This window comes from Chaetodon auriga, chromosome 18, assembly GCF_051107435.1.
Source record: "Chaetodon auriga isolate fChaAug3 chromosome 18, fChaAug3.hap1, whole genome shotgun sequence".
Classification (NCBI taxonomy): Eukaryota; Metazoa; Chordata; class Actinopteri; order Chaetodontiformes; family Chaetodontidae; genus Chaetodon; species Chaetodon auriga.
The window spans coordinates 730,001-749,570 of record NC_135091.1 but is presented as its reverse complement, the minus strand read 5'-3'; the positions used below and the strand labels follow the sequence as shown (position 1 = coordinate 749,570).

Genomic DNA, 19,570 nt, shown 5'->3' with positions numbered 1-19,570 from the left:
CACACACACACACACACACACACACACGCAGCATTTACAGCTCGACAATCAACCATGAACAGTAAACATCAGCAAAGAGCGAGCATCGGCCTGATACGCACTCACAAAGCCCCACAAAATCCCCTCTGTGAAATATGAATTATGAATTAATATGAATTATGGCCCTGCAGGACTGCGGCGTCTGCTCATTAATCAGTGTGTTTTCAGTGGAGACGGAGAAATATACCCTGTTCCAGCCACATTCATTCAAAGAACAGGTAGGCGCACGCACAAATGTGCAAACACCAACAAACCAGCAAATCACATTTGGAAGCAATTAAGCACTTTGAATGAGTTCAGTTCAGTCAGTTAGCGGCTTCGCTCTCATTCTGCTCTTCTGTGAGCTCAGACTGGAAATGTCACAGGATTGGAAGCACTGAAAGAGCTGAAAACAAGGCATTTCAATCATTTCTGGGACATCAGACACATGGGGTGGGATTCTTCATCCCTCACTGTGGACTGGAGGCAAGTTCGGATCGCCGACTGGTAGGGCTGGGCGATATGACCTCAAATCAATATCACGATAAATTGGGCAGTTTTACCTCGATAACGATAAATGCGCGATAAATCCCCCCGCGGACCACTGTATAACTCTGAAAATAATTGCAGGAAATTCAAATTAACTGCTTTTCGTTGATTTATTGACCAACTGGCACACATTACTTTCAATGAAATATAAAAGTATAAAAATCCCTTGTAACCATTCAAGTATAAACATTCAAAATAGCTTGCATGACTTGAACAATGTAACATAAAACAGGAGAAAAAGGTTACCTCTCTTGTAAGCTTTTTTGTGCAAATGGCCTGTGCAAAGGTAATGCCATGTGCAAAGGCCTATATTTGTGTAAAGGCGGTAATGTCTTTGTGGAGGTAGTGTCTCTTGTAAACAAATAATATAAATAATGCCATGTGCAAAGGAGGTAGTGTGGCTTGTAAACAAAATGATAAATAAAATAAAAAAATGTCAATGCAACACTAATAAACAATTGCAAATAAACACTGCCATGTGAAAGGTAGACAATGTTTTACATCTTTTTAACAAACATTTTAAATAGTGCCATGGCCCATGTGCAAACATGTCAATGTAACACTGATGATGAAAAGCAAGAGGGGCATAAACAGTGCACTTCAAAAAGGAGCAGCAGACTGGGTATCCTGTTTTCTCAACTATCTGTAGATGTGAATCTGACTCATGGCTGCTGTTACATGTAATCACTCTACTCTACGCAATAGTGTTTACTCCAGGTTCCTACTAAGAAACACTAGCATGTTCACCATTTCTGGTTTCAGGCAGGATCTGAGGCATGTTACAATGTTTCCTCCAGAGCTAAAAACCCGCTCGGATGGGGAGCTAGTGGCTGGTACACAAAGGTACTTTTTTGCCACTTTGCTCAGAGTGGGAAAGTGTGCATGATGCTCTCTCCACCAATCTAGTGGATTTCCCTCACTATCCTGCACAGGGGACACCAAGTAGCTGCTCAGCTCTGCTTCTACTGCTTGCTGACGTGACACAGTGGGTGCAGTTGAAGGGGCTGCCTCGCTTCCTTTGAAAAGGCTTCCCAATGATCTCTTTGGCTTCTTTGCTTCTGATGAAGATGCAGAAGGCTGAGGCTCGGTCGCGGTGCTCCCTCCGGTACGTCCTGTGTGGTCTGCAGCTGCTGACTCCATCTCTGTTTTGATTTTCTCCTGAATGGCGGGGACACGGTCTGCAGAAATGTATGATCCTTTGAATCTGGGATCAACAAAACTGGCTGTGTCCAAAAGCTCTTCAGTGGTGGGATCTGAGAACTTCTCATCAAGGTATGCAAGGATGTCAGATTTGATGGCTTTGGTCAGCTCTACATCATCTTCTTCCTCAGCCAGCACTCGTGAATGGAGGATGTGTAGAACAGGCTTCACGGATGAAATTGTCACATATTCTTCGCCGGACAGGGCGTCTGTGAATTCCATCAGAGGAGCGAGAGCTTTGCTGACGGCCTCCAACACATCCAGGTCAGACCATTTTGGAACAAGATGCCTTGATGCTCTGTCATCAGAGAGGACCTGTAATAATAATAATAATTACATTTATATAGCGCTTTTCAACTTGAAGAGGAAGTTCAGTTTTTTTCAACCCTGACTCTATTTTCTCATCTTCTTTTATCTAAAAGAGTGGTGGGAAAATAGAGTCCAGGTTGAAAAAAACTGAACTTCCCCTTTAAATGACAATCAGAGCAATTACAGTAAAGACTAAAATCAGTACCTGAGCCCAGCCAGTAAGACACACAATAAAATAAAGTACCAAGGATCATAGCCTACCTGTGTGATGGCTTTCTTTTGCTCAAGAAGCCTAGCAGTCATCAGTTGCACTGATCCCCATCTGGTGGGGCATGACGTTTTGAGCTTGTGTTGTGGCAGGTTCAACTCTTTCTGTGCCTTGCGTAGCGTCTTCTTCTTCTTCCAGCTGTAGGAAAAGGAGCTGACGATCTTTTTGCAGACCTTCGTGGCCCGATCCACAGCGGGTTGATTTTTCAGAGCATTTTCTGAAACAGACATGTACGCGCACACACATACGTTAAAGCTATACTGCTGTAGCTCTTATGTGCCGATAAAACATCATTTAATATTTTAATGTGCCTACATTGTACAATGACACACACACACAGAATATAGCACACACAGAAAAACAGCTGTAGCCATTTAACTGTCATTTTATACCTATACACTGTTGAATTATACTTTATGCTGATAAGACATCATTTAATATTTTCCCTACATTGTACAGTCATAGTCACTGACACAAGCACACACACACAGTTGTAGCTCTTATGTACCAATAACACAGTAGGCTATTTAATAGTTTATATTAACAGTCAGTCGAGTCACCACCAAAACATATCCCCATTAGATGTGCACACTTACCGATTGCCAGGTGCAGTCTGTGTCCAAAGCACTGCTCCCGCATCCACTGGTTGAGCTCTGCAGCTCTCACAACGTTGGCACCGTTGTCAGTTGTGATGGCGACGAGGTTCTCTTCTTTGAGGTCCCACGCAGAGAGCATCAGTCTCAGGCCCTGTGCGATCATCTCTCCCGTGTGATCATCAGGAAAATATGCTGTCTCGAGCACTCTGGTGCGCAGTTGCCACTTGTCGTCTATATAATGCACAGTCAGGCTCATATAGGGCTCAATGGTGCGACTTGACCACAGGTCGGATGTGGCTGCAAAATGCTTGACATATCTAAGCTCGGCAGCGACCTTCTCCCTCTCAGTGTTGTACATATTGGGAAGCACGGTTTGCGAAAAATATTTTCGCGATGGTATGGTGTACCTCTTGTCGGCTACTTTCATGAGGCGTTTAAACCCCGTGCGCTCCACTGTAGCTACGGGAGCCATGTCTTTAGCTATGTGGTAGGCTATCGCGTTGGTTATTTCTATCCACCTCTTAGACATTCTCTCGTATGGTGTCGCCCCTGCAAATGCCTCCGTTATGGGCTGCTGTCTGGGGGTGGCACTTCTCGAACCTTGCTTCTCGCTTTGAGCTTTGAGCACATCTTCGAACTCCACAGCATGGTTGTGCTGTAGGTGGTGGAATAGGTTGGACGTGTTGCTTTGGGTGGTTACGACGGTTTTCAGACACACTTTGCATTTCGTGTTCTTTTGCTCAACATCATCTTTGTGGAACCCAAAATATTTCCAAACGACAGATGTCGAATTTCTTTTCGGAACAAGCACAACAGGATCAACTTCGACTAACGTTACTTCGTCTACGGCTGTATCAGCCGCTTCTTCATTTGAACCATCAGCCATTTCCTCATCGTCGGTTTCCCTTCTTGTTCAGACTGGATGGGTGGAGTCACGTGACTACACACGCTATACACTGTCTTAAAGGGGAATGAACATAGCCTACCAGCACACAGTCAAAACAGACAAAAAAGACTTTTATTTTCTTTTATATTAAAACACCGAATTTACCGACATGGGCAAAATGACGTCGGTTATCGTAGTAAATTTCGGTAACGGTAAATTTTCGGTTTATCGCCCAGGCCTACCGACTGGTCAAAGTGGGATCTGCCCAGGAGAAAAGATTCAGCCTGAAAAATTCACTGAAATCTTATGGAAACAATACAGACACGTGCAATATCCAAATCACAGGAGCTGCAAGGTGAAGTGTGTCACAGCGGACTGTGAGAAACGAAGCATCGTGGGGCCTCAGTGATGAAAGCACTCTCTCCAGGTGTAAGGGACCGTGCTCGGTGGGAATACCTCCTGTGTGCGTGGTACCTCACCAGGTCAGGGAAGGACAGTGGCTGTGGCAGATAAAGCTACGTTCACACACAGTCACGGTTAAGAAGAAGAAGAATGTTAATTGCAGGTGAGGCAGAAAGTCCGGTCTCCTGTATTAGTGTGCTGGCCGACCTCCACACCCACACCGTCCACCGTGCTGCATGAAGGTCACACTGCTCTCTGCTCGGCTGTGGTAATGACTCAGACACTGGGCTGACCCTGGCCTCATGTGAAGGCCCTGTTTTGTCCAGCGTCTAGTTTTTCACCTTTCTTACACGATGCATAATCCTAAATAAAGCTGTTTCTGGGGGTAAACATAACGAAGCCTCCGCGTGTTGTCCGCTGTGTGGTCCGCAGGCTCCACACTTCAGTGCTGGGATCCTTTAAAATCTGTCTTTGTGTCCAAATGTTCTCACTGAGTATGTCTGCATGCACTTGAATAATTAAGCCTTTATCACATTCGTCTCATAAACGGCTTAATCCTTAAAAGGTCAGAGGGAAGCGATCATAATGCGATAAACAGAGCTCCCGATCTGCTCACTCCTCTGATTTGTGAGGGTGGGGGGATTATTCAATCAGGAGTTTTTTGGTGATTCCTAACCATGCATGTCGGTCATGGCAGCACAGAGCCGTCTTCTTATCTTCGGCTCGATGATCTCGTTATCTTTAGATAACAAACTGATGGTTTGCAGAGCCTGTCAGTGCTTCCAGCGTGCACAGACACTAAAGAGTAACTGAGAGTGTCAGAAGGAGCAGAAACAGCTGATCAACACTTTCGTTTTGAGACGACAGCCTCGACCTCTGACACACGTAAGTTCACTGAGTTAATAATGTTGTTATCTTACAGCTAAATTTAAAAAACAGTCTGTCGTGAACATGATTCTGTCGGATGTGTGAATGATGAATAATATTCATGACTCCAGTGTCAACACGCCTCATATTCTCAGTTCTGTGGTGAGAAATGCAAACATCCCCCCACTGAGGAGAAATGACTGATCTCATCCTGACTGACCGACTGACTGACCGACCAACTGACTGACTGACCGACTGACCGACCGACCGACTGACCGACCAACTGACTGACTGACCGACTGACTGACCGACCGACCGACCGACCGGCCGACTGACTGACTGACTGGCTGACTGACCGACTGACCGACCGACCGACTGACTGACTGACCGACTGACCGACCGACCGACTGACCGACCAACTGACTGACTGACCGACTGACCGACCGACCGACTGACTGACTGACTGACCGACTGACCGACCGACCGACTGACTGACTGACCGACCGACCGACCGACCGACTGACTGACTGACCGACCAACTGACTGACTGACCGACTGACCGACCGACTGACTGACTGACCGACTGACCGACCGACCAACTGACTGACTGACCGACCGACCGACCGACCGACTGACTGACTGACCGACCAACTGACTGACTGACTGACCGACCGACCGACTGACTGACTGACCGACCGACCGACTGACCGACCAACTGACTGACTGACCGACTGACCGACCGACCGACTGACTGACCGACCGACTGACTGACCAACCGACCGACCGACCGGCCGACTGACTGACCGACCGACCGACCGACCGGCCGACTGACTGACTGACTGGCTGACTGACCGACTGACCGACCGACCGACTGACTGACTGACTGGCTGACTGACTGACTGACCGACTGACCGACCGACCGACCGACCGACCGACCGACCGACCGACGGACCGACTGACTGGCTGACCGACCGACCGACCGACCGGCTGACTGACTGGCTGACTGGCTGACTGGCTGACTGACTGGCTGACTGACTGACTGACTGACTGACTGGCTGACTGACTGAGTGGCTGACTGACTGACTGGCTGACTGACTGGCTGACTGACCAACTGACTGACTGACCGACTGACTGACTGACTGACCGACTGACTGGCTGACTGACTGACTGACTGACTGACCGACTGACTGGCTGACTGACTGGCTGACTGACTGACTGACTGGCTGACTGACTGGCTGACTGACCAACTGACTGACTGACCGACTGACTGACTGACTGACCGACTGACTGGCTGACTGACCTGCCTCTGGTGACCACACCGATGCTGTGAAAAGCTCAGTTAATTTCAGATCATCGTCTCCAACACATATAAATAAATGAGCGCTTTGCAGAATAACAAAGCTCAGCAGCCGGTTGACAAAGAGCATTTGCTAATTTAAGCACTGGCCCTGTTTCATGAGTCATGAGCCCTTTGTGCCCTGACTCTCAGATTTCCCTTTAGCTGCTCTCCTCAGGAGAAACCCTGCTGCTGTCTGAAGTGCTCTTCCATTACTGTGATGATAACTCAGGTGAACTTCCTAAAATAGACCCTTCCAGCACAGACAGAGAGAGTCAACAATGATGTAAACTCCAGGAGCCCATTTTGCCCAGAATTCTTTGTGATCATTCATCATTATCTGAGCACAACGCACTGTGGCAGTACAAGCAATGCATAAAAATATTTAGAGCACAACAAAGTGCAAGCAAATACCCTCCACGCCCTGGAATCCCTGCACCACGACTGGCAGTATGATCAAATACAGCAGGAAAAAGAGGAGGAGGGAGGCGAGGACGGGTCACCGATGAGCTGAGGCTGAGGTTACGTTCATCAGTTTGGTTTGTTAAAAACAGAAAAAGAGCCTGAGCACTTAAAGCCACTGTGCCAGATTCATCAAGGACTGTGGTGCACTGGGGCATTGATCAGGTGATCACGTGTCAATGCAGGTGTAAATGCATCAACATGTGGACCACATCTGGAGCTGCTGTTGGTACATTTTCAAGACAGAAATCATGAAAAGGTCTCCTCACACGCCGCCCGTCTGAAACATTGCTTTTCTTCTCTTAAAGTCCATCAGCTCTGCCTAACTCATTTACATATTGAGATCTGATCACAATGCAGGGAGAATCAGGATCAAGAGAGCTTATTAATACCAGCTGTGAATGCAAAAGCCTGCTGGTGTTGTTATCTAGATAACACGTCCAGATACAGATTACATGTTGGTACCTGGTGGAAAGGGGTCCGTTTGTCCAGGAAACTGCTTAAATTGTCACCCGTGCTTTCTCCTGATAAAACACACTCTCACAGTAAAAGGATCAAAGTTACACCCGGCATCTCGTGTGAAGGCAAACTGACTCAAATACACGTTTTTGAAATTAATTTACTTTGTTCATTCAAAGCAGGGTTCATTATCAGGAGGTGAGTGAAGACGAGCAAGCGAAGATGCCACATCTTGTTCTTTGAGCATCCCAAAGGAGCCTTCACTGTCAAACCTCCAGCCACCACACCAACACCTCCCTGAAGTCACCACTGGACAATGAAACCGACAAAAACGCTTCATCATCAGGAAGTCAGAAACAGAAGAAAACTGCTCGCCGGCTGAGGAACAAGCGATGTGTGCTCAGCGGTACAGACAACAACTCACAGCAGATCCAGCGGGTACATGCAGACAGCACACAGGGACGATGGAGGGAGGAGGAGGAGGGAGAGGGAGGCGAGAGGAGGATGGAGAGCGCTAGAGGTGGATGAAGGGAGGCCAGGAGGAGGTGCAGAGGGATGGTGGACTGACAGCACTGCCCGTACTGCTGCTGCCGCCGCTGTAATAGGCTCACATCACAGCTCTGCCATCTCCAGCATGTCTCCTCCTATCTATCCAGACTGTGTCTGTGCCCGTCACCTCTCATCAGAGGGGGGGAGCGAGCAACAGGGGGGAGGACGGAGAGAGCGAGAGGGAGAGCAGCTCAGTGTTGTTAAAGAAAAACGTCAGCATCAGTCTCACCAAGTGCTGCATTTACAGGGGTCGGGGGGGGGGGTCGTCATCATCCTGTTAGGCTGCAGTCATACAGACACATGCTGCACAGTTTGTGTTCACACACACAGTTTGTCATGAAATAATCAGATCAACAGGCCTAATAAAGGAGCTCTTTGCCTTTCAATGACAGACTCAACCACCTGACCGGGTGGTGATGTCGGCACTGGACTAAATTCCACCTGCAGAAAGTGAATCCAGAGGAAAGAGCACGGCAGCTGTTCACTCAGATGAGTTAAAAAGTGGGCTGTTAAGAGGGCCGGCTGTACGTCAGTGCTGCCAGTTTAATCAGCAGACTCTCTCTCAAGCTGAGCAGGCAAACCCTCTGATTACTGCAACGCCAAGAGTGAAATATATCAATCCTGCTGTTTTAAACGCTGGTGTGACCATGTTAAATCAACACGATCGACAGTGTTTTTGTTTCTTCCTCACCTGAACCTAATCACACCTTTGTCATGGCAGCAGTAGCACATTAAAAAACACTCAGCTGAGTTGTTTTGGAAAGGTCACATGGTTCGTTCTGCGAGGCTCTGACACAGCCGGCAGCGTCTCGTCCGTTCGGCCTGATGGTTTGTTGGACTGTTTTGTCATGTGTGTTTTTCTTTGTGCTGAAGGAGAAAGAACAACGCTGAGGGAGGAGGCAGGAGAAAATCAATGCACGCCCCGACAGGGAGCCATAAAGAAGCAGAGCCTGCAGATGGACGCTGGCTGTGAATGAACTGGCAGCGGCCGCAGCGAGCGAGCGGCGAGTTTGACATCTTAAACAGACCGCCCAACATGAGACGCCAATTACACGAGGTCAGCTGACACGGCGGCTAATCCAGCACCGCTCAAAGCATCTGCCTGAAGCTGCCTTAACAAGCACCACTTCATCCACACTGGAGTGACATCAGTAACGTCCCTCATCAAGTCAGATTTTCTTACATCATCACAGGAGTTTAAAATGCGTGTGATGACACTCAAACCTCAACATAAACGAAGGCTGAGCAGGATTTGAGGAAAGTTTGGGGGAAGTACAAAGTGCTGGATGTGGTGTTGTCACTTGAGGCTGAGGGTTAGGGCCCTGATTAAGGCCCATGAGGGGGATAGCTGGTGTTGTAATGTGTGTAACGTATGGTGTGGAGGAGGACATCTTTAGACTGTGAAGCGTGTATCCGGAGCAGCTCCCTCCCCTGAGCCGGCTGCAGGCTTTCACTCATTCAGACAGCCCGGCTGTAAAGACGCTGCTGACAACTACAGTTTCAGATAAAATTGCTCTTGGCACTAACAGCTTTATCTGGATGTTTTGCCCTTCGGATATACTCCAAACCAAAATGCCTCAGTTACTGTCACCATCTGTCAGCTCTTCAGCGTGGAGATTTATTCCAGCGACAGACAGTCAACCTCAACAAGGCCAGACCCTCAATCCCTCAGACGACAAGAGCCAGGGATTGGACCACAACGGATTAATCTGCAAGCCAAAACTCATCTTTCTCTTCAGAGTCACACAACCATCTCGACATCTCCGTAAAACTGGACGATCACTGTCCTCTTATTCAGAATATCCCGAGATCTTTATAGATCAGGCATCAGTGCAGCAAACAAGAACAAGCATGTCAGGATGGCTGAAAATAAAGGTAGAAATGAGGATGAGAACGACCACGACACCAAGCTTAGCTCTTATTTCTTTATTTTCTGTCCATTTCTTTGTATGCTGCTCACTCATTTTTGATAAAAGTCATTGATTTTGTATTTCAGTTTGTTATTTTGCATTTAAGTCCATATTGAGCTCTTTATTTTTGAATTTGGCTTCATTATTTCATGTATTAGTCCTTCATCTGAGCATCAGCCCATTAATGTTGTATATTCATCTGAATGACTTAATTATCTTATCCATTAGTTTGTGTTTTGACTCTTATTCCACATATCAGTCTGCTGATTTGTGCATCAGTTCATTATTCAATCAACTACTTTATATCTAAGTCCATTCATTTATGAATTAGTCTGTTTTCGTCCATAAATATTCTACGGATCAGTTTTTTATTTTTTTATTTATATATTCATATGAACGTCTTTTGTTTTGTCCAGTTGTTCATTATTTTGTGACTTTCTGAGGAGCCAGCGGTCCATCCGCGAGCCGCAGGACGGTTTGACGTCGCTTATTGTTCTTTTGTCAGTCCACGCCAACGCTCGGTTCATATTCATATTCATATTAAACACAGTTAAAAACGCTCAGACTTTCAGAAATCGACAGATAGAAACCATTTCAAGACTCAAACAGCAGGCTCAATAAACGCCAACAGCAGACAAACAAGCGTTTTAAAAACTGAAGCTACATGGAGGAAACTCACCGCTGACGGCTCTCATTGATCCACAGATCGATAACCCTCCGACAAACACGACCTGAAACATCCACAAAGGTCCAGAAGATCCACGGCAGTGAAAATATTTAGTCCAAAACACGAAAATAATCCACAGAAACATGTTTCCTCCTCTCAGATTAGCAGCCGATGTCCTGTTTATATTCGGCGTTTTCTCCATCACAACTTCCGGAAGCAAATACAAATTGGCGCCTTCTTCTGTCCAGTAACTGCGGAGTCTCAGGTTTCACATGACATCTGTTGACCAATCACGATCTGCTAAATGAATCCTAGCAACCAGAGCACCTGAAAAGTCTGAGTTGAACATCAGTTCCTTGTTCTCTTCTTCTGTGTGAAGATCGAGCCAATCACAGCCGAATTTCTACATGACTGACACTTTGAATAGCCAATGAAATTCTCAATGCACCGACATGAATCTTCAGTGGTTTATTTACAGTCCAGTCACCTCAAATCAGGGATTTCAGTGATATCAGACACAGTTTGAAGCCGTGAATCTAGTAAAAGGCCTCAATGTAAAGATATATACAGATACCTTAAATATGAGGAAAGATGGCCCAAATTTAAATTTCATGACTGGAAATATTTATGCAGAGAAATATAATAAATTTCCTTTTTTGGAAGATGCCTGGCTGAACCATGTAAGGCTTCATGCTGTGCTCCCAGTGTGTTTTCTAGCTAATAAATTCCAGATAGTCATCTGTAGTCATCTGTTTAGAAAAAAATTATTATTTATTTATTCTTTATTCTTTTCCCTTTTTTCACAGGCGGAAATGGAAGCTGTGTTCAATTCATCCAGTCTTACCGTTTCTTTGTTTGAAGTGAAATGAAGCAGGAAAATATTTAATGGATGTGGTTGGTTTGGCTGAGGACAGTCCTGATCCTGGGTCACTAATTCAGCAGGAGGGCTGTTAATGTTGTGCCATGAGCACTGGCCATGCAAATAAAACAGCGGCTAAGTGCTCCTGGCTGCATCCAGGGATTCCTCGGTGCAGCAGGGATGTCCTGCTGTCAGTTACATCTCCGCAACATTAGGACGTGTTCCCCGCCGTCCCTGTGCACGCCTGTCCGATCCCATCGTGATGTAAAGCCCGGGAGGACGAGGTGGGGGCGGTCTCTGCGTTAGGGATGCTCAGACCAGAAGTCGTCACAGGTGGTGATTTTAGCACTGTGCGATGGAGGGTGACACGGGAACGGTTGATTTTCACTCCTGTCCCATCCCACTCCCACAGAAATACTCCCCTCCCATCCCAATGCCATGACAGAGGACAGGAAAATAAAACACTGTCCTCCTTTTTAGGTGAGGCTGTTCTTCAGTGCAGTGGTTTAGATTTTCCTGCTATTCTCTTCAAAGTACTCACAGTCAGAGATGGAAAGAGTACACGAATATTACAGTCAAGTGAAAGTTCTGTTGTTCAGCTTGATTACATCAAAGTGAAAAGTCAATTAAAATGTACTGTAAGTAAATGTGACTTCATTACATTCTGGAGTTATTGTGTGTGTGTGTGTGTGTGTGTGTGTGTGTGTGTGGTGTTAACCAGCGAAGCAGACAAAAATCAGACAATTACACACAAATGACCAGCAACAATTAAAAACAACTAATAACTGTCCCTGTAACAGCAGGACGACACGAACACACACAAAGCAAAGAGAGCTGCAGTTTCTACACACTGCACAGCACACACACGCACACACGCACGCACGCACGCACACACACACACACTAAATGCCATGTTGCTAGGAAACGCAGCCTCTCTGTCCCACTAAAACCAATAAGATGGAATTTTATTCATCCAGAAGGAAGCTGTTGGGCAGCAGTGGAGATAGAAAGTAAAGAGAGCAAATGTAAAATATCGATAAAGATGTGAGATTCAAAAGTAAAAAACATAACGAAGGTTAAATTTTTGGTCAAACATAACAGCTGGTGCTTCTGTTGCTCCTTTACTGTCACGTCAGCTGAGACAGATCCATGATTAAAAGCAGTTTGTTCAAAGATGATGAAAGCTGCTGAAAGATGACGACGCTCCGCTGATAATTCTTAAAATCTAATCTGTTTTGATCGAGACAAACATCGTTTCAGTTCAACAACATTTGATAAATTGATAAACTCTCTTCATCATCAGCGCTGGTGATAAAATGTCACAGAACTCGTCAGTCAACATGTGATCAGTGAGATTATTTCTGATTTCCACTGAACACACCTTCAATCTTCAGGCTGAGTCCGTCCCCTGAGGACTGCTCTCTGTCTGCGCCGTCGTCCTGACATACGGTCGTTAATGGAGGAGGAATGAGGTGAAGCTGTGTTTTGTGATGCTGCTCTGGGTTTAGACCAGCGTGCTGTTTTAAACCTGGTTTTATCAAACGTGATGAAAACGCTGTTCGTGTATGTGTGGAGTGAAAGCTGAGAAGTGAAACTTGTTCTTCCACGGGGTGGATGGAGGACAGAGAGGCTTGTTTGTGAGCTGCCCTCGCAGGAAGTTGGCACGGCTGGTGGAGAAACTAAAGTTTTGACAGCAAAGAAAAAAGACACAACAGAACTTTTCCTCCCTGTCGAAGAGGATTTGGCCTGAAGAGCGAAGAAGCTGTCTGAAGAGTTTCTGCTGTATTTCCCTCCTCATACACACCAGAATGTAAACTGAGATGTTTTTCACCAAGATGGTGGTGTGAGGAGAAGCTAACGTTAGCGCCCTGAGTCTACCATAGCTAAAAGCAGATGTGAGGATGTGACATGAATTCTGACCAATCACAGCGTCAGGCTGTGTTATCTGTTGTCCTGCTTTATTTCTGTGCTCTGGTTTCTTCTCTTCTCTTCTCTTCTCTTCTCTTCTCTTCTCTTCTCTTCTCTTCTCCTCTCTTCTCTTCTCTTCTCCTCTCTTCTCCTCTATCCTCTTCTCTTCTCCTCTATCCTCTTCTCTTCTCCTCTATCCTCTTCTCTTCTCCTCTATCCTCTTCTCTTCTCTTCTCTTCTCTTCTCTTCTCTTCTCTTCTTCTTCTTCTCTGAGGCTGTAGGCTAATATGTCTTCCTGTCAGCCTCCACTTATCCAATAACAACGAGCCTGGAGCTTCGCCTCATTAGTTACCATGCAAACGAGATCACTATTGATATCTCTTAACGAACTGCCACCTCGTCACTTCGATTTCCTGTTAACTCACTCCAGACAACGAAAATCAACATCAGCAATTAGTTTCAGGGCCGGGGGATCGGCCTGCGGGCTCGTCCACGCCGTACATATTCATTATACTAAGTGGGGCCCGTCTCTCTGCTGTTCATTGGTTCAGTGCGGTCACTGTGTGGTCTGATTGGACGTAACCGTCCTCCAGGGCCGGTCTGAAGACGTCCGCAGTGGAGGTCTTGACTTCAGGTCGTTCCATCCTGGATTTGGACGGTTGGATGGATTCTGGTCTAATAAATGAACGTTGTGTTTGTTGTTATCCCTCTCAGTGAATTTGATGGTGCGACATAATAAACTTTATGCAGCACGTCTCAAAGTGATGAAGTGTTTTATGAGAGGAAACGATTAAAACATCTCAGTGCTTCACTTCAATCAAGCTAATTAAAGCAGATCAGAGGAAAGGGAAGTTTGACCACTGCACAGGAAAAAATGGAAAAACAAGGAGGAAAAATGAAATAAAAGAGCTAAAGAAATACCTGAAACAGAGAAGATATATTGGACATGGAAAAATAAAATATTGCTCTAACATTAATAAAAAAGCTTTTTTATCCTGCTGAACATCATGTGATGCATTCAAGGACGCATCAGAACGTAAGATTTGATGGGTAAACATGTTTATGTGTCTTCTTGAATGGAAACCAGTGAGCTCATTTCCACTGGAGCCGTTTTCCAGCCGTGTCTGCACTCACATCTGAGCCGGTTTCTGCATTCTTCTGCAGTATCGAAGAGTGAAATGTGTGAAAATGTTTGAGGAGGAACGATCAGCTGATCTGAAATCAGTCTTAACGTTCGCACGCTGACTCTCAGCTCTCTGATCCAAAGTGTCTGACGTACGCTAACGTTTCATTTAAATGACCAAACTTTAAACTGGCAGCGTGGATCCAGAGTCTGTCCTCTCTGCTCGTCTTCATCCTCCTCCTCCTCCTCCTCCTCCTCCTCCCCCTCCTCCTCCTCCTCCTCCTCTGCTGCGGCCAGGAAAGGATTTCTCCGTGTAACGGTGTAATATTCATGACATGCCTCTACCTTTTAGTCGCTCTGCCTCTCTGTGTCATGTTCTGTCTCATTCCGGTGCTGCAGTGGAAACGACAAGCTACAAGAGCCGAGACCTTTTCCATATCTTTGAATCCTCGTCTTCCTCGTCAAGGAGGAGAAAATGTGCAAGAGAATTAACAGATAATGAACAATATGCTGTATGAACTAATGGAGGGTTTGTCGAGCACGACCTCCTTTTTCTCCTCAAAAAGAGGAATATTGGACGACGTGTCTGCACTCTCATCCTGTCAGTTTGCTGTTTTCATGCTGAAAACAGGCCACTTCACTCTGGGAGGTCCAGATTTATGAAAAGCTTCAGCTGGCGTTTCTGCTTCAGCTCAAGTGGAGAAAAAAGGCCAAAAGCTGTTTACGTCCATTTAGAAATGTTCTCTCCTTGTGCTCTCTTATTTTCTGCTTTCAGTCCGTCTCTGTGCTGCTTGCTGCTCAGAATAGTCAGAATAACCTCCTTCTGTCAGCGTCTGGCCTCACAGGGACCATGTGACCGAGCTGAGACGTCCACAGCGTCACTGGAGTTAACTGGTGTGCTATTAGCTGCATGGCTGCTTCTTTATACTCTCAGCGGCAGAGGTGACTAAATTCTGCCTCTGCCGAGCTGCCAACACCCTCCCACACACAGAAACCCACACACTCTCACACACACACACACACACACACACACACACACACACACACACACACACACACACACTCACACACAGGCCCTTCCATTGGCTGGGGTCAGTTGCATGCGGCGGGTCGATGCAGGTCCATGGACGCTGGCCACGTCTGGGCTCAGATGTGCTGATGGGGGACAGTTTATCACCCGGCTGGGACTGTGGGGGGCCGTGGGTCTTGGCAATAACAAACTGCACAGTGATGATATTCACATTGTTTATTTAGCAGTGAATGAACAGAAGAATATCTTCAGACGGTCAATGTGAAATAATGTCAGTGAACAGCTGACTCTGGGAGGCAAAGAGCGGAGCAGCTTCAGAGGACGACGCCAACAGTCTGCTTGGGCTTTTCTTCACCCCTTTCAGTCATTTTGTGTCTCTTTGTGGTCATTTTTAATCTCCGTCTCATCATTTTCTGTCTTTTTGAGGTTGTTTTCCTCCTCTTTGTGGTCACTTTGTGTCTTCCTGTAGCCGTGTTTGTCTATTGGTGGATGTTTCGTGTGTTGTGATGCAGAGAAGAACCATTTGTGCTGATTGAGGAGCTGATGCATCATTTAGACAAACTTCTGGCTTCATGGCTGTGGAACGATTTGTCCTCTCTTTCCTTCATCACGTGCATGTGCTCAGATTATTTCTAGTGATAAATACAAAATGTGTGAAAACTAATGAGGCGGATCTACAGTCCCTGAATGTTTGATTTTTTTGCCATTGATCGTATTGACATGCATATTGATACTGAAAACAGGCTCAGTATTGATCTGTTAACTGAAGGAGAAGAGAGACCCGTTCACTCCATTTCCTCCTTCACCAGCTCCTCCAAGCTGTAACACACGTGTCTCATTCATGTATGAAACATCGACTGCGGCTCGTTTCTGTCGTATCTCAAACAGGAGCAGCTCCAGTCTTTATCCTTCACTTACACAACAGCACATTCGGCACTTCCATTTGCAGCAATCATTATTTCAGCCATTAGCTACCGGAGGCCTTTCTCAATCAGCTACATATAGATTTACACACACACACACACACACACACACACACACACCTCACTGAGTCCATTAGGGCCTTACACACAAATCAAGCAGGAAATACAAACCCTTGTGCTCCATCACTGAAAATGAATATATGCAAAACAAAGAGCTGCTGCGGCTTTTAAAACATCAATCACATGATAGTCCTGAATTAAGAAACGGGATACAGGAGACAGGAAGTGATTTTTGGTGCTTTTGTTGTTGTTTTCACGTGTTGCTGTTAGCTGATAAAGCTACAGATTGGATCCACCTCTCAGCAGCAGGCTGCTCTTCCACAGCACAGGAAACCGACGTGCATCATCCGGTATGCGCACTCACCTGCTCTTCATCGCAGCGCTGCTTGCGAGACGCTGCTCTCCACAGATATTCCTGACACTCGCTCTGAACAGTGTTGGGAAACTCCCGGAAGGCATCGGCTTGTGCTTTTGTCTGTCTTCTCATCTCTGTCTCTTTCTCTCACTCAGGACATAAAAGTGGTGCTTTTGCTTTCAGGCAGCTCTTAGAAAGCCTGTTAGGTATCTGACTGGAGACAGCGAGTCAAACGCAGAGACGAGAGACAAGAAATACGAATAAATGAACTTCAGAGACAGTCGGCATCGTGGGGAAAGACAGAGAAGCAGAGCCTGCAGGATAGAGGGAGGCTAAAATAAGACAGAGGAGGGGGTGTTAGACGCTGAGAGGAAGACAGCCAGACAGGGATGTCTCATTGTCCAGTCCTCACCTTTCAACCTCTTCTCCTTCGCTCTCAAACTTTCTCTTTTCCGCTCAGAGTTTGCTTCTGGTTGCTGCGTCGGGCAGTTTATTCGAACTTGCAGCTGATTATCTGTAATCTTTATTTCTACGCCTGACTCGGACGTGCAGCAGTCCGCTGTGGGACATGACTGTGAGGTGCTGTAGGACACAGATATCAGCAGTCTGTGAAGCGCTGCCAGCAGATTGACACTAACCGATAAGTTGTGAGACGTCTTTTGTGGACATCATCTGAGGACACGCTCCCAAAAACAGTGTTTGAAGTGGTTTATTTCCTCTTCAGAGGAGAGAACGTCCTCACAGCTGATCACAGTCAGTCAGTGGATTAAATGTGACCTTATTTCTTCAGAGAAACGTCGCTGTTGGTTTTTCAGGGATGGAAATGTTTGCAGGTCTGTCGACCGCTTTGTTCCACACAAACGTCTCAGCGGATCTTTTATGGATCGTCGTGAAATCTGACTGAGACGTTCGTGGAGGATGAAGCTTGGCCACTTTTCATCCGGCGCCTTCATCGGGTCAAAGTTTTCAATCGGCTCAACATCCTCCAGACGTTCATGGCTGACGGACTTTTCCTCTCACGACACCGTGAAGCTCATATTTGTGGTTCTGGCTGAAATGTCTCAACAGCTGCTGGATGGACTGAGAGCTGGATCACGTCCCCCTCAGGATGAATGATGACATCTCCCATCATCAGGTCCAAATCTGTCCAACACACCTGTTTATGGAATACTTGTACAGCTAATGACTTCCCATCAGTCTCAGCTCTGTTTGTGCTCAATAAGCTGAAGGTAACATGGAAACGAAGGCGGTGAACATTAGACCGGCTAAACACACCTCAGGCCGAAGCACCTGAACTGGTCTGCTGACTCCCAGAATGACGTGTATCGCCACACCAGTGACAGACTGGTAATGCTAATGTTAGCATTTAGCTTAGCACAGCCTCACAGAGTTGTTAGCATGGCTGAAATCTCCTGCCTTCATCATCACTGCTTTGACCTCCGCAGATGAAATTTCATTCACCTTCATAGTTTGAGGAGCAAAAGACAAATATTCAAAGTCAGATTCAAAGTCAGATAAATTCCTGCCAGGAGGCACAGCGTGCTGCGCAGTTCAGTCAGTTAGCTTCTAAAGTTTTGCTCTGACTTTGCTTGATTGACTGGTGTCTAAGCCAATCACAGCCTGCAGATTACTCATCTTAACTCCTCATCACGATGTCGCCTTTTTGTTTTCGTACCAACAATAAACAACAACAGCATGAACACAAAGGCAAGAAAATCAAAAAAAGCAGAAACACAAGAAAGCTGCTTCAAATGTGAATGAACGTGAGCAAAGAGCGGCCATGTGTGACATTTCTTAATACTGAAGAAACGCTGCTCTGATTCATGAACAACAGTAAAAAGTAATTTCCACAGGTTACTTTGTATTTGATCTGTAGCTCTGAATATTTATCAGCTGATTAAAAAAGTTATAATCCAATTAAAGCAAACAGCTGTGCTGGTACAGTACTGGGATATAAATAGACCATCTGGGTGGCCCATTAAGAACCACGCTATCATCTAATGTCGTCCACAGAGGCAAACAGCTCAGATGGCGAGGAGAGAAAACATTCCAGACTTTAGCTTCAGGCAAAAAAATGCTGCTGTCAGAAGAGCTGGAACACACACACACACACACACACACACACACACACACACACACACACACACACACACACACACGCACACACGTAGGCTACATTTGCACCTTAGCTGCAGTTTGCACTTGCTGAAATCATCAATTTAAAGAGTTAGTTACAGAGTGGGACTTCCATTAAAGGGCAGTTAATGTCCTCAGCCGCTGTGAGCGTTCAGCCTGTTTACCAGAGCGTCCTCTGTCTTTTGTCAAACGGCAGTCTGTGGACAGGACGGTGCTGCAGATGTCCCACATTTTACTGTCCTCTAAAACAGTCTCACGGCAGATTCGACACGAACCTTTGACCAATGCTGAGTCTGACTGATCTAAGCAACGAACCAGCAGCCAGTCAGCAGCCCCCCCCCCCTTCACGGACCGCCAAGTCTCACAACATACACTGATGCCTTCAGGGCACCATTACAGTCATGGTAAATTCCAAACATACAGACGGCATCATCAGTTTGAACTGCAGTGTGAGGTGGGAGAACGTGGCTGAGCTACTCCGGTTAGCACGTGTGTCATTTATTTTATGTGAAGAGCTTAGCTTCACGTTTGTCTGCACAGCATTGTTCTGAGGACACACTCATACTGTTCTTATGCTCTGTCTCAGGACAAACCGCTCCACAAAAGGATCAATGATTTGAAGTCAGGTGTGACTCAGGAGTTCATGAATCCACCTGTTTGGCTCTGAATGGACGCTGCTGTGACCTGTTAGCACATGC

General features: G+C 46.2%; 2 protein-coding genes across 2 annotated transcripts in view; both read right to left on the bottom strand.

The window, feature by feature from the left end:
* The window catches only part of LOC143336034 (exostosin-1a), a 147,330-nt gene that overhangs the window by 104,249 nt on the left and 23,511 nt on the right, over positions 1–19,570 (bottom strand). The window lies entirely within an intron of this gene.
* On the bottom strand, positions 1,110–2,757 carry LOC143336049 (E3 SUMO-protein ligase ZBED1-like). The gene is made up of 2 exons (XM_076755885.1): positions 2,338–2,757; positions 1,110–2,082 (listed from the first exon to the last, which is right to left on the bottom strand). The coding sequence occupies exons 1-2, from the start codon at positions 2,572–2,574 to the stop codon at positions 1,276–1,278; spliced, it is 1,044 nt and encodes a 347-aa protein (XP_076612000.1). The 5' UTR covers positions 2,575–2,757; the 3' UTR covers positions 1,110–1,275.

Excerpts from the sequence above, each read along its gene's own strand:
- LOC143336049 (XM_076755885.1), bottom strand. The coding sequence starts at position 2,574 with ATGTCTGTTTCAGAAAATGCTCTGAAAAATCAACCCGCTGTGGATCGG. Across the intron at positions 2,083-2,337 it reads AAAAGAAAGCCATCACACAG|GTCCTCTCTGATGACAGAGC; the intron begins GTAGGCTATGAT and ends TTATTATTACAG.